Below are 11,223 nucleotides of genomic sequence, written 5' to 3'. Positions count from 1 at the left end.
TTCAATGCTGGCAAATGTTTGTTGGTACCCTTCCCCAGATCTGTGCCTCGACACAATCCTGTCTCGGAGCTCTACGGACAATTCCTTCAACCTCATGGCTTGGTTTTTGCTCTGACATGCACTGTCAACTGTGTGACCTTCTATAGACAGGTGTGTTTCTTTCCAAATCATGTCCAATCAATTGAATTTACCACAGGTGGACTACAATCAAGTTGTAGAAACATGTCAAGGATGATCAATGGAAACAGGATGCACCTGAGCTCAATTTCAAGTCTCATAGCTAGGGTCTGAATACTTATGTAAATAAGGTATCAGTTTTTTAAATGTTTTTATACATTTCTAAAAACCTGTTTTCACTTTGTCATTGTGGGGAAGTGCGTGTAGATTGCTGAGGAAACTTGTTAATTTAATCAATTTTAGAATAAGGCTGTAACGTAACAAAATGTGGAAAAAGTCAAGGGGTCTGAATAATTTCCAGAGACACTGTACAAATACACAAATACATTCTAGAGGATTCTGTCCTTCCAACTTTGTGACAACTGTTTGGGGAAGGACCTTTCCTATTTCAGCATGACAATGCCCCAGTGCCAGGTCCATAAAGAAACGGTTTGTTGGGTTCGGTGTGGAAGAACTTGACTGGCCTGCACAGAGCCCTGACCTCAACCTCATCGAACACCTTTGGGATGAATTGGAACGCAGACTGCGAGCCAGGCTGAATCCCCCAACATCAGTGCCTGACCTCACTATTGCTCTTGTGGCTGAATGGAAGCAAGTCCCCGCAGCAATGTACCAACATCTAGTATAAATCTTTCCAGAAGAGTGTAGGCTGTTATAGCAGCAAAGGTGGGACCAACTCCATATTAATGCCCATGATTTTGTAATGAGATGTTTGCATGTGCACGTGTCCACATACGTTTGTTTGTGTAGTGTACCTACGTCGGCTAATTCAGTGGAACTTATTTTTCTCGGGGCAAATGGTGTCCATTTTAATGATCTGTGACCAGCTTCCATTGGAACCACAAAAATACCAGTGCTGTGTCCTTTTGTATAGCCTAGTCTGCATTAATTCCACAGGACACAAACCTACACTGGTATAGAATCCATGGTTGTTGTTGTTCAGCCACACTCCTCTATTATAAATGTACTGTGCCCATGTTCCACTGTTCACATTAATGAACAGCATCACCTGCTGTGGGACTGTGCTGGTTACTAAGCAGCAGTGACCCAGAGGACTTTCCATCTGACAAAGCTGCTCTGGCACTGAAAGATCACGGACACGTAATTACAGCCAATCACTTCTCCACTGTAAGATCTGATGAGGACTCTGTTGCAAAAATGGTTTCTGTGCATCATCTAGGTGGGTGCTAGCCTGGGTACCAGTCGGTTTGAGTTATCATTCCACTTCTTGCCATGATCACATGACACAGAGTACAGAGAGTTTCAAGTTCCTTGGTGTCCACATCACCAACAAACTATCATTGTCCAAACACACGAAGACGACAATGCCTTTTCCCCCTCAGGAGACCGAACAAATGTATAGTGAGACTGTTCTCTCTGTCCCCCTACTCGCTGTTTATTATCTATGCATAGTCACTTTACCCCTAGCTACATGTACAAATGACCTCAGCTAACCTGTACCCCCACACATTGACTCGGTACTGGTATCCTCTGTATATAATCTCGTTATTTTTTATTTTGTGTCACATTTTAGAATGTGTAGTTTAGTTTATTTAGTAAATATTTTCTTAACCAACAATGTAGTTCAAGAAATAGAGTTAAGGGCTTGTAAGTAAGCACCTGTTGTATTCGGGGCATGTTAAAAATTTAATTTGATGTGATTGGATTTGAAGGAGTGGACATTTAGCTAAACAGGTTCTGGATTTCAGGCTAGGTGGGTGCTACACAGTGGTGTAAAGTACTTAAGTAAAAATACTTGAAAGTAGTTTTTTGGAGGTATATGTAATTTGCTTTACTATTTTTATTTTTCAATACTTTTACTTCACTATATTCCTAAAGAAAATAATGTACTTTTTACTCCATACATTTTCTCTGACACCCAAAAGTACTCCTTATATTTTGGATGCTTAAGCAGGACAGGAAAATGGTTCTATTCACACATACCAAATACTTTTAGACTTTTACTCAAGTACCATTTTACTGGGTGACTCACTTTTACTTGAGTCATTTTCTACTAAGGTATCTTGACTTTTACTCAAGCATGACAACTGGGTACCTTTCCCACCACTGATACTACAAATCAGAGGTGAAAGCAGTGAAGTGAAGGTCGATGAGAGTTCTCTCTCTTCCATGTATTATGTCTGTCTGAAACAGTGAGTGGGAGAAGACTGGACAGGCTGTCACATTGCACCATCCCTCCCATCTGTCTGTCACTGTCAAAGCCTGGTTAGTGGTACCAGCTGTGCTCCTGCCTGTGTTTGTCGATGCAGCGCATTTGTGTGTGAGGGGGAGGCTAAGACACCCATCTCCGGGGAGGTAATACTGACAAGATGGAGAGCTCCCTGACTCAACCCCTAACACACAACACTCGCAGACAAACACACACCACTCCTTCAGACAAACACACAACACTCCCAGACAAACACACACCACTCCTTCAGACAAACACACACCACTCCTTCAGACAAACACACAACACTCCCAGACAAACACAACACTCCTTCAGACAAACACACACCACTCCTTCAGACAAACACACAACACTCCTTCAGACAAACACACAACACTCCTTCAAACACACAACACTCCTTCAGACAAACACACACCATTCCTTCAGACAAACACACACCACTCCTTCAGACAAACACACAACACTCCCAGACATATTATTGAACTCCTCGATAAATGATCAGCTCAATGTCTATTCCACCGAGAAGCCAAATATTGACTCTGGTCTCACACCTGCAATTTCAATGATAGGGTATCTCATTAAAAGAGAAAGGTCCAAAGTTCAAGAGCACCCAGTAGGACTGAAATCCTGGGGGGCGGGACGGCTGGAGGAGCTAGCTCAAAGACGGAAGGAAAATAAATCAGGCAAGACTTTTTCTGCCATTTTCTTGTTTATCTTCAAGATCACTTTCTGAAGGCAGGGTGCCTTGTTCCATTACATCTTAAAAACAATAAAACCTTGGATGTTTTTTTTTTGTCATGATTTTCAAAATATATATATATACAGTGTAGCAAAGTTCCGGTGTGAAGTTTAATAAAAAATAAATAAAAGACTGTCTCAAAATGACATTGAGTTGGGTGAACACCTGCTAAGTATTGCATCAATATCAAGGGGACATTACATATCAGTTCCTATACCATGCTGAATTATGACAAACCAGGGGCTTATAGAGGAAAGCACATTACACATTTAGATAGAAAGGGTATGGTGCAGAACTAACATGCTTCTCTTGTTAGTCAACTAAAGCATCATGTGAGCTCTATACGTTACATTTCTACGTACTGAATAAGCCCCGGACTCACAATAAAATCTACTTCCAGGTCAAGGGTGGGTAACTTCCTTTTCCGTGAACAGACAACTCAGAATCTCTTGGCTTTCAAGCAGATGGCTGTACACAACCAGAGGATCCAGAGCCTTCAAAAAAGGTAGGCATCATCAAGCAATATGCATTTACACATTTCTACAGATACAGTTAATATAAAATGAGGTGATGAGATGCTCTTGCTTGTGGGTTGAGAGGTTCATTGATGTGCTGTTTGCCAGTTGCTGCTGTCCAGTCTAGGGCCAGAGTTACAGCATTAAAGTATTCGCAGTGGACTGTACTTCTCCTGTACCAGGTCATCACGGCCCAAGTGAGGTGAGTGCTTACGTGATATGGGGAATAACGTTACATCGTGCATTCCAACAATCCATTGTGTCACTTAGCCAGCTTCACTAGAAGCAGCTCTCCGTAAAAGCCTACAATACAGACCTGTTTTGTGCTAACATTCCACCCCTCACATAACAAACATAGCATGACAAGGAGTGGAATGTTAGCACAAACAGGTCTCTGTTGGTACCCTGGTTAGCTCTTTATGTGATGTTATCAACATGTCACAATAACTAGCCTTCCGGGGGGGGGGGTAACGGATGGCATCCCCAACTGGAGGCATATGAGGTCAAGAGGCCAGTGTTGGTTCCATGCCATAACAATAGTATAAAACAATACAACTAAAAGCTGGAGATGGGTACAGAAGGTTTAATCTCCTTGTTTGGCAGAGGAACAGCAGCGTGGAGAAAATGTGTCTAACCTAAAAATGTAGTTAGCTCGGATGGGTCAAATTTATGCCTATAGAAACTAAACTTACCTTTCAAAACCTGATGAAACATCCAAAATGTTCATTCACCCAGGCCGATTGCAGTGGTCGTCTCAAACCTCTAAGGTTGGATATAATAACACAATGATTTTCATGACTCCAACACGTAAGGGGAATAATACCAAATAATAAAAAGGTACGGTTTAAGTCTAGACATGACCTGATATGTGTTAGGTCCTCCTGCTGCCTAGTCTCTTAAAGACATTGACTGACCCTACGTCCATCTGAGCCCCAAAACTCTCTCCTCCTCCAGCCCTGGTGCTGCTGCTGACCTTGGGGCTAGCCAGGGCAAGGCCTGGCCGGGCCTTATTTCTGGTGCTGGTCACCCGGCTGTCCTGGGTGTCGGCAGGCGGTGGGGAGGCAGGGGGCTTGCCCAGTCTCTGAAGCACGCTGAGCTTGGCAGGGGGGAGGCCATCGGGGGAGGAAGAGGAGGAGGGAGAATCAGTGGGGGGGAGTTTGAATTTCCCTCCCAGGCGGCGGAGGGTGGTGGGGGCCAGCTTGGGGGCCACAGGCTCTTTCTTCTGGGAGGGTGGGAGTCGCTTGAGGACGCCAGCGTACTGTAGGACCGAACCCTCTCCGTCACTATCATCATCCTCCTCCTCCTCCTCTTCCACTCCGTCTACATCAACCCTTCCTGCAGTTCCCTGCTCCTCCTCCGCGCCGTCTGCTCGGCCCAGACGACTGAACACACCCGTGGCCTGGAGAGAGACGGGCCATGAGAGCAGAGAGGCCATGCCCTGACTAACACTCAACGTCAGTCACACAGACACACATGTAACGTGTCAAAAGTGAGGGCTCACCTTGCTGCTGCCCGTGGTGGTATCTGCCTTGGACTCGGCTCCCAGTCGCTCAAACACAGACATCCGATTGCTCCCTTTTTATAGGTAAGAGAAACAGAGTTAAAAAGATAAATATACTGTCAAACACAGAAATTGAAAGAGTGGGATGGTGTGTGTGTGTGTGTGTGTGTGTGTGTGGTTCTAGTGAGGGATAGGGGTCATCTTTATCATGGTAAGAGATAAAGACATTCCAAGACCCATTTCCTTTAGATGCGTCAGACCATAATGTTAGTGGGATGAGCATTAAAGGGCGTTGAATGATTAGTATCCTTGGTTCACCGTGGCCAGAAGGTGAGGCCCTACCTTTCTTGGCCTGCTGAGCCAGGATTCGGGCGGTGCGTGCCGTGGTGCCTTTGGGCATGTTGATGATGTACTTGCCTTCCATCTCTGCAGTCACGCGCCGACGCTTCACCGGCAGACCGTTCCCCTCGTCAGCAGGCCGGCTCAGCACTGGGAAAAAGAGAGATAGGATGGTGAGAGAGAGGAGGTGGAAAGAGGTAGAGAAGAAAAAGAATGAGATATTGTGGGATGGAGACAGAGAGAGTCAAGTGTGACATCTATGCTAGGGAGATTTTGCCTCCAGCTACGGCAGATAGAGTGAGAAGGCCAGTCCACACAGAGGGTGGAAAAGGGGGGTAGCTACCTGCTTTGCCACCTTTGGCCTGTTTGTTGGACACTGTCACAGAGATTGCCCGGTTGTCAGGGTGATGGGCTGGTGTGTTTGGCGGTGAGTCGCGGCTCAAGGCGTTGGCAATCATACGTGTGGCGGCTGCAGAGAAACAGGAGGATTAGAAACATATGGTGAGGATTCTGGCACAGAATGGCTCCCGTGCATTACCCAAGAGGTGGTAGTGACGCTACTCATTGGCGGCGGAAGGGGCGACTTATCGTCCTACACTGTTAAGCACGTTGAGAAAGGCGATACATAAAAGGCAAATCACTGGTATGAAATTCATAACGGTTCATTGTGTTGAACCGAAATACTCACGGGTGTTGGCAGTTCTTCGGAGTTCGGTCTGAACGCTAGACTGTCCTGAGGTTATGGCCTGTGTGGCCATTTTGCACATGTCCTGGAGACGGGAAGGGGAGGTGGGAGAGAGGCAGTATTGGAGTAACTGCTGTCAGAACAGCATTAAAAACAGCAAGTCTTCTGGCAAAGCACCATATCTCTATCGCATGACTTGTAGTGCTGCATTGGAGGAAGTGCTCCCAACATGTGCCCGAAAAGCTCTTTAAATTGTATTTATGCATTTATTTCACCTTTATTTAACCAGGTAGGGAAGTTGAGAACAAGTTCTCATTTACAATTGCGACCTGGCCAAGATAAAGCATGGAGTAAAACAAACATACAGTCAATAATAGTAGAAAAATAAGTCTATATACGATGTGAGCAAATGAGGTGAGATAAGGGAGGTAAAGGCAAAAAAAAGGCCATGGTGGCGAAGTAAATACAATATAGCAAGTAAAACACTGTAATGGTAGATTTGCAGGAGAAAAATGTGCGAAGTAGAAATATAAATAATGGGGTGCAAAGGAGAAAAATAAAAAAATAAAGAGTAGGGGAAGAGGTAGTTGTTTAGGCTTAATTATAGATGGGCTATGTACAGGTGCAGAAATCTGTGAGCTGTTCTGACAGCTGGTGCTTAAAGCTAGTGAGGGAGATAAGTGTTTCCAGTTTCAGAGATTTTTGTAGTTCTTTGTAGTCATTGGCAGTAGAGAACTGGAAGGATAGGCAGCCAAAGGAAGAATTGGTTTTGAGGGTGAAATTAATGATGCAACAGGTCAGTGATTGTATCTTTCCGGCCATCATTTCTCTAGACCGGTGGTCTACCATCCTGTCGATCACGATAGACTGGTCGATCATGCTCTACACAAGCCGTCTCCTTACCTGTCGGTAGACCTGTTTGGCGTGTTTGAGGATGGCAATAATGTCACCGATGACAGTGATGCCCAGGTCCATCATGATCTCCTTACTGAGGTCCATCAGCATGTTCTTCTGGACCCTGCAGAGAGGGTGAGAGAGAAGGTGGGTGGGATTGCGAGAGAAAATAGATATTTAATTCCTACTAATAGAAGAATGGCCAAGAATTTATTCGGAATTAATGGAAATTATTCACGACTTCGAAACCAAATTGTTTACATTTACATTTTAGTCATTAAGGAGACGCTCTTATCCAGTGCATACTTTTTCCAGGGATGCAAACAAACTGGTGAGTGCACTGGAGGTGACACTTTCTTTTTGCACTGAAACATGCAAAAAAAAAAAAAACTCTCCTGGGGGGGAAGTACAGGTTTTAACAAAAGCAAACAACTAAGAATATGATCTACATCAGCGGTTCCCAACCACCGGCCCCACGGCACATTCGCTACCGTGCCGCACGGAAAGGATAATTCATTATAATATATATATATATTTTTAAATCTGTAAAATAAAATAATTATATACAATTAGAGGCTATTTGTGCAGTAATTACATTGAACTTGGCGCAGTCTGTTGGTCCTTTTCTCACCACTCTAATATCTGTCACGCCCACAACAGTTTACTGATTCTGAACTTGAGTAACGCGAGCGCCCATCGCCGTCTGCGTGAGCTGTGTTGCTCACCAACTCCGTTAGTTGACAGTGAATAAAAAAACAAGCAAACGTCGAGATCTTCGGAAGGGCTAAGGAAGATAAAAGGACCAACGACGATGTCGATAAAGCAGAGACAGCAGAGCCCGAGACAGCAAACAAAAAAAAGCCTCATTCAATAGAAAATATGATGTCCTACCTAAAATATGGCTTTATTGCGACAGGTGACTCGCTGTGCGTAGTATGTGGAGATAGGCTATCCAGGGGGAGATCGCCTGCCAGTGTTTGAGTTACGAGAGCCGCTGCAAAGATTTCTTTCAGAAAAAAAAGTCACAACTGGCAGCACATTTCAATGACGAGGAATGGGCCGCAAAACTCACTTACCCGTGCGACATATTTAACCTGCTCAACGAACTCAATCTGTCTTCCGGGGGAGAATGACAACTGTCTTTAAATTGGCAGATAACGTGGCTGCATTCAAAGCCAAACTGGAACTGTGGGGAAGGCGAGTGGACAGGGGCATATTTGACATGTTCCAAAAATGAGCGGGGATTTTGGGAGAGACAGACTGGGCCGTCTTTCTCCCAGCTGGTGCGCGATCCCCCAGCTTCGTGGTCAATGGAGTTCGAGCAAAAACGTTGATTCCATTTCCAACATCCTATCTCTGTGAAGCGGGGTTTTCCGCAATGACGGCAACAAAAAAACAAATTACGGAGTAGACTGGACATAAGGAACAAGGGTGTCACTGTCTCCCACCACCCCTAGATGGGACCGTATTGTTGCCGGGAAACAAGCTCAGGGCTCCCACTGATTCAGCGACATGGTGAGTTGGCATAATTTCAGCCAGAGTACACCTGGCATACCCCTTTTTATCCACTGTATTGAAAGAGGGAAAGTGTGTGGTGTTTTTCACAGCTATTGGCATAAGCCAGGCCCAGCTCCAGCTACACTTGATCCGTTTAAAACATTGCCTCATTTTCACCTAATTCTCTCATTCTGAAAATCAACCACATATTGTAGAGGGAAAACATTAGTTCAGATAGTTCTTTAGCTAGTTAACATTTCACACAGATTGCCAGGGTCCATTAAGCAACTAACGAGTTATAACTTGAGGAACGGCAAGGTGTCATATACCAGTTAATACTATCGCGAATTGGTTAGGGTACTAACGTTAGCTCATCTGATATTGTAACGTTAGCTAGCTAGCTGTCTAACTTTCAATCAATAAACACAATTATTTGATCAGCTAAGTTGGCTATTGTTGCTAAACATTTCTCTGGCTAGCTAACGGAGCATTCGATCCATCTACGATAGCAAGATACTTCAACAATACTTGTTCCACCACACTTTCTCCCTCACCTGAAACTTTCCAAATGCCAGTAGTTTTTCGGTTACAGCTCATGAAGTGCGCTTCATCACCCCCGTCTCCGTGGTCAGGCTTCTCACCTACCTCTTCGTTATCGTTCAGGGACGCGCTGCTGTAACTGGCAAACTGCCTTTGCACCCTACTGCTGTCTTTCCAGAGTGCGTGCTGATTCTGTAACTAGAAAATTGGTTCTCTCTTCAGTCGGGTGCTGCATTCTATTATGTGAACGATTGGCTGAGCCTTGGATACAGCCAGTATTGCTCCAAACGCACATCACTCGTTTGCTTACAGCCAGTAGTGATCCAAAGCCAAAGCCCCCCCCCCCCCCCCCCTCATCGGATCTACACGATTCATGTAGGTCACATTTTGCATCCTGATTTTAATATTTCTTCGTGCTGGTCCCCCATGGGAATCAAACCCACAACCCTGGCGTTGCAAGTCCCATGCTCTACCAAATGAGCCACACGGGACCAATAATCAAATGTCTGACAATCTTTCATTTTGTGGTGAACTGTTCCAGGCCAAGGAGTGAAGACAGCCTTTAATTACCTGTTGTCCACAAAAGACACGGCATAGTTGACAGCCAGACCAGCAGGTATCCCAGCATCTTTGAAGAACTGGATCCACTCCGAGGTGGCTGAAAAGACAGAGGGAGGAGCGTTAAAAACCGCTCAAGTAGCTGATAAAAACAAACACCTTGACTTGAATTGCTTTAGTGTTTAATATAGCTCTTAAAAGATACTTGTACAAAAGTGATGATCTTAAAACGTATTTTGACAAACCTATTTTTCACTGGCAATACTAAAAGCCATAACTTACTGACCTTCAAAGTTTTAAAATTCAAAGCCATCTGATTAGGCTATATCTATATAGTAGTGAGCTCCAATGGAACATTCCAAGTGGAAACCCTGGTGACAGGACAGCATGCTGAAGTCAGACAGCACATGCTCGGCCAGCCAGCTAGGTGTTATTTATAAAACCATGATGGATCGCCTTGTGGTGACAGCGAAATTCCACTGGGGTTCATACACATTTGATATTGCCAGTGTTTCCACCAGAACGATAATGCTGCCGTCAAAGCGGATCCGTGAGGTGTAAAGGACTTCATTTTACAGTATCAGGCAAAACAACAGTTTAATTAAACTGAGTGGTCTCTGGTTAGCTAACTAGAGGGAGATAACATGCAGCTAAAGTCAGTCCCAACATGAACTAAAGGGCCTTGGTTGCAGTGAGTGGGCTACTCGTCGCGAACATATAACATAACTTGCTAACTAAACTAATTAACCAACCGTTCTGTCTAGGATTCATTTCACGATGGCCTGCACGAAACGTATGATAATGAAACCAGGCGACCTTTCGGTAACGTTAGTTGTTAGACTAGTGATCTACCTCCCCTCCATCACGCTAATGTTAGAACGCTACATGTGTAGTTGTGGACTAGCTACTAGCTGACTTGCTAGCTAGCCAATTTAACAGTAGCTAACGTTCATGTGAATGAAAATGTTAGCTAGATTGACTTCAACTTCGTACCTATCAGTCAACTCGGTGGTGCCAATGATAAACTAGTCATCAGTCCCACTTTTGTTTGTGGTAAAAACAAAATGTAACTACAAACAAGAATGATGCACGAGCAATTTTGAATAGCTAACGATATCTAGCTAGCTAAACGGCTAACGTTAGCTACTACATTCTAGTCGGCACTTGAGACCTACACACTATGCTAGCTAGACACAGACACCAGTTTCTCTACATTCCGAAAAATAAATATCATCACTATTCTAAGAATAATTGATAACAATTAAATATTTGTGGAGTCTTTTTAAGCGATCTTCTACATTATCTGTGCCCTTTAATATCACTCACCTGTTGTTACGGACGCCATGTTTACAGAAGAACAGCTGCATCCAGGAGACAGCTCCGTTCGTGACGTAATTTCCGTTGCGTTTCTGAAGTGGCATATTTTCACCACCAGAGTGCAGTGTAAGCCTTCAATCTACTGCCATAAATTGCCGTTAATTTTTTGGAGACATTTCAGTGACGTTACATTTTCTGATAGAGGTAAGGAATGGGGCCACACCGGTGGAGTCTGGTGGGAGGAACTTTAGGACGGGCTCATTTTAAGGG

General features: G+C 44.3%; 1 protein-coding gene across 5 annotated transcripts; it reads right to left on the bottom strand.

Annotated features, from left to right (window-relative positions):
• Nucleotides 1–3,058: 3,058 nt before the first annotated feature.
• c27h19orf47 (chromosome 27 C19orf47 homolog) lies at nucleotides 3,059–11,018 on the bottom strand. 5 transcript variants are annotated; one of them, XR_011629022.1, is made up of 9 exons: nucleotides 10,963–10,986; nucleotides 9,649–9,736; nucleotides 7,051–7,165; nucleotides 6,151–6,280; nucleotides 5,806–5,931; nucleotides 5,466–5,612; nucleotides 5,124–5,197; nucleotides 4,315–5,021; nucleotides 3,059–3,745 (listed from the first exon to the last, which is right to left on the bottom strand). XR_011629022.1 is itself a non-coding variant. In XM_071131755.1 (8 exons), the coding sequence occupies exons 1-8, from the start codon at nucleotides 10,979–10,981 to the stop codon at nucleotides 4,494–4,496; spliced, it is 1,104 nt and encodes a 367-aa protein (XP_070987856.1). In that variant the 5' UTR covers nucleotides 10,982–11,018; the 3' UTR covers nucleotides 3,059–4,493. The 5 variants fall into 5 exon arrangements, 4 of the variants coding, with proteins under 4 accessions (XP_070987856.1, XP_070987857.1, XP_070987854.1 ...); XM_071131755.1 differs by having other exon boundaries at nucleotides 3,059–5,021; nucleotides 5,541–5,612; nucleotides 6,151–6,232; nucleotides 10,963–11,018; XM_071131756.1 differs by having other exon boundaries at nucleotides 3,059–5,021; nucleotides 6,151–6,232; nucleotides 10,963–11,007.
• Between the last annotated feature and the right edge of the window lie 205 nt (nucleotides 11,019–11,223).

The sequence above is a fragment of the Oncorhynchus clarkii genome, chromosome 27 (genome assembly GCF_045791955.1).
Source record: "Oncorhynchus clarkii lewisi isolate Uvic-CL-2024 chromosome 27, UVic_Ocla_1.0, whole genome shotgun sequence".
In the NCBI taxonomy this organism is placed as follows: domain Eukaryota; kingdom Metazoa; phylum Chordata; class Actinopteri; order Salmoniformes; family Salmonidae; genus Oncorhynchus; species Oncorhynchus clarkii.
Note: the sequence above shows the minus strand (reverse complement) of the source record. Positions and strands in the feature narration are given on the sequence as shown.

Coding starts and splice junctions, on each gene's coding strand:
- c27h19orf47 (XM_071131753.1), bottom strand. Junction 7,166..9,648: donor GTGTCTTTTGTGGACAACAG/GTAATTAAAGGC, acceptor CCCTCTCTGCAG/GGTCCAGAAGAACATGCTGA. Junction 5,932..6,150: donor CCGAAGAACTGCCAACACCC/GTGAGTATTTCG, acceptor GTTTCTCTGCAG/CCGCCACACGTATGATTGCC.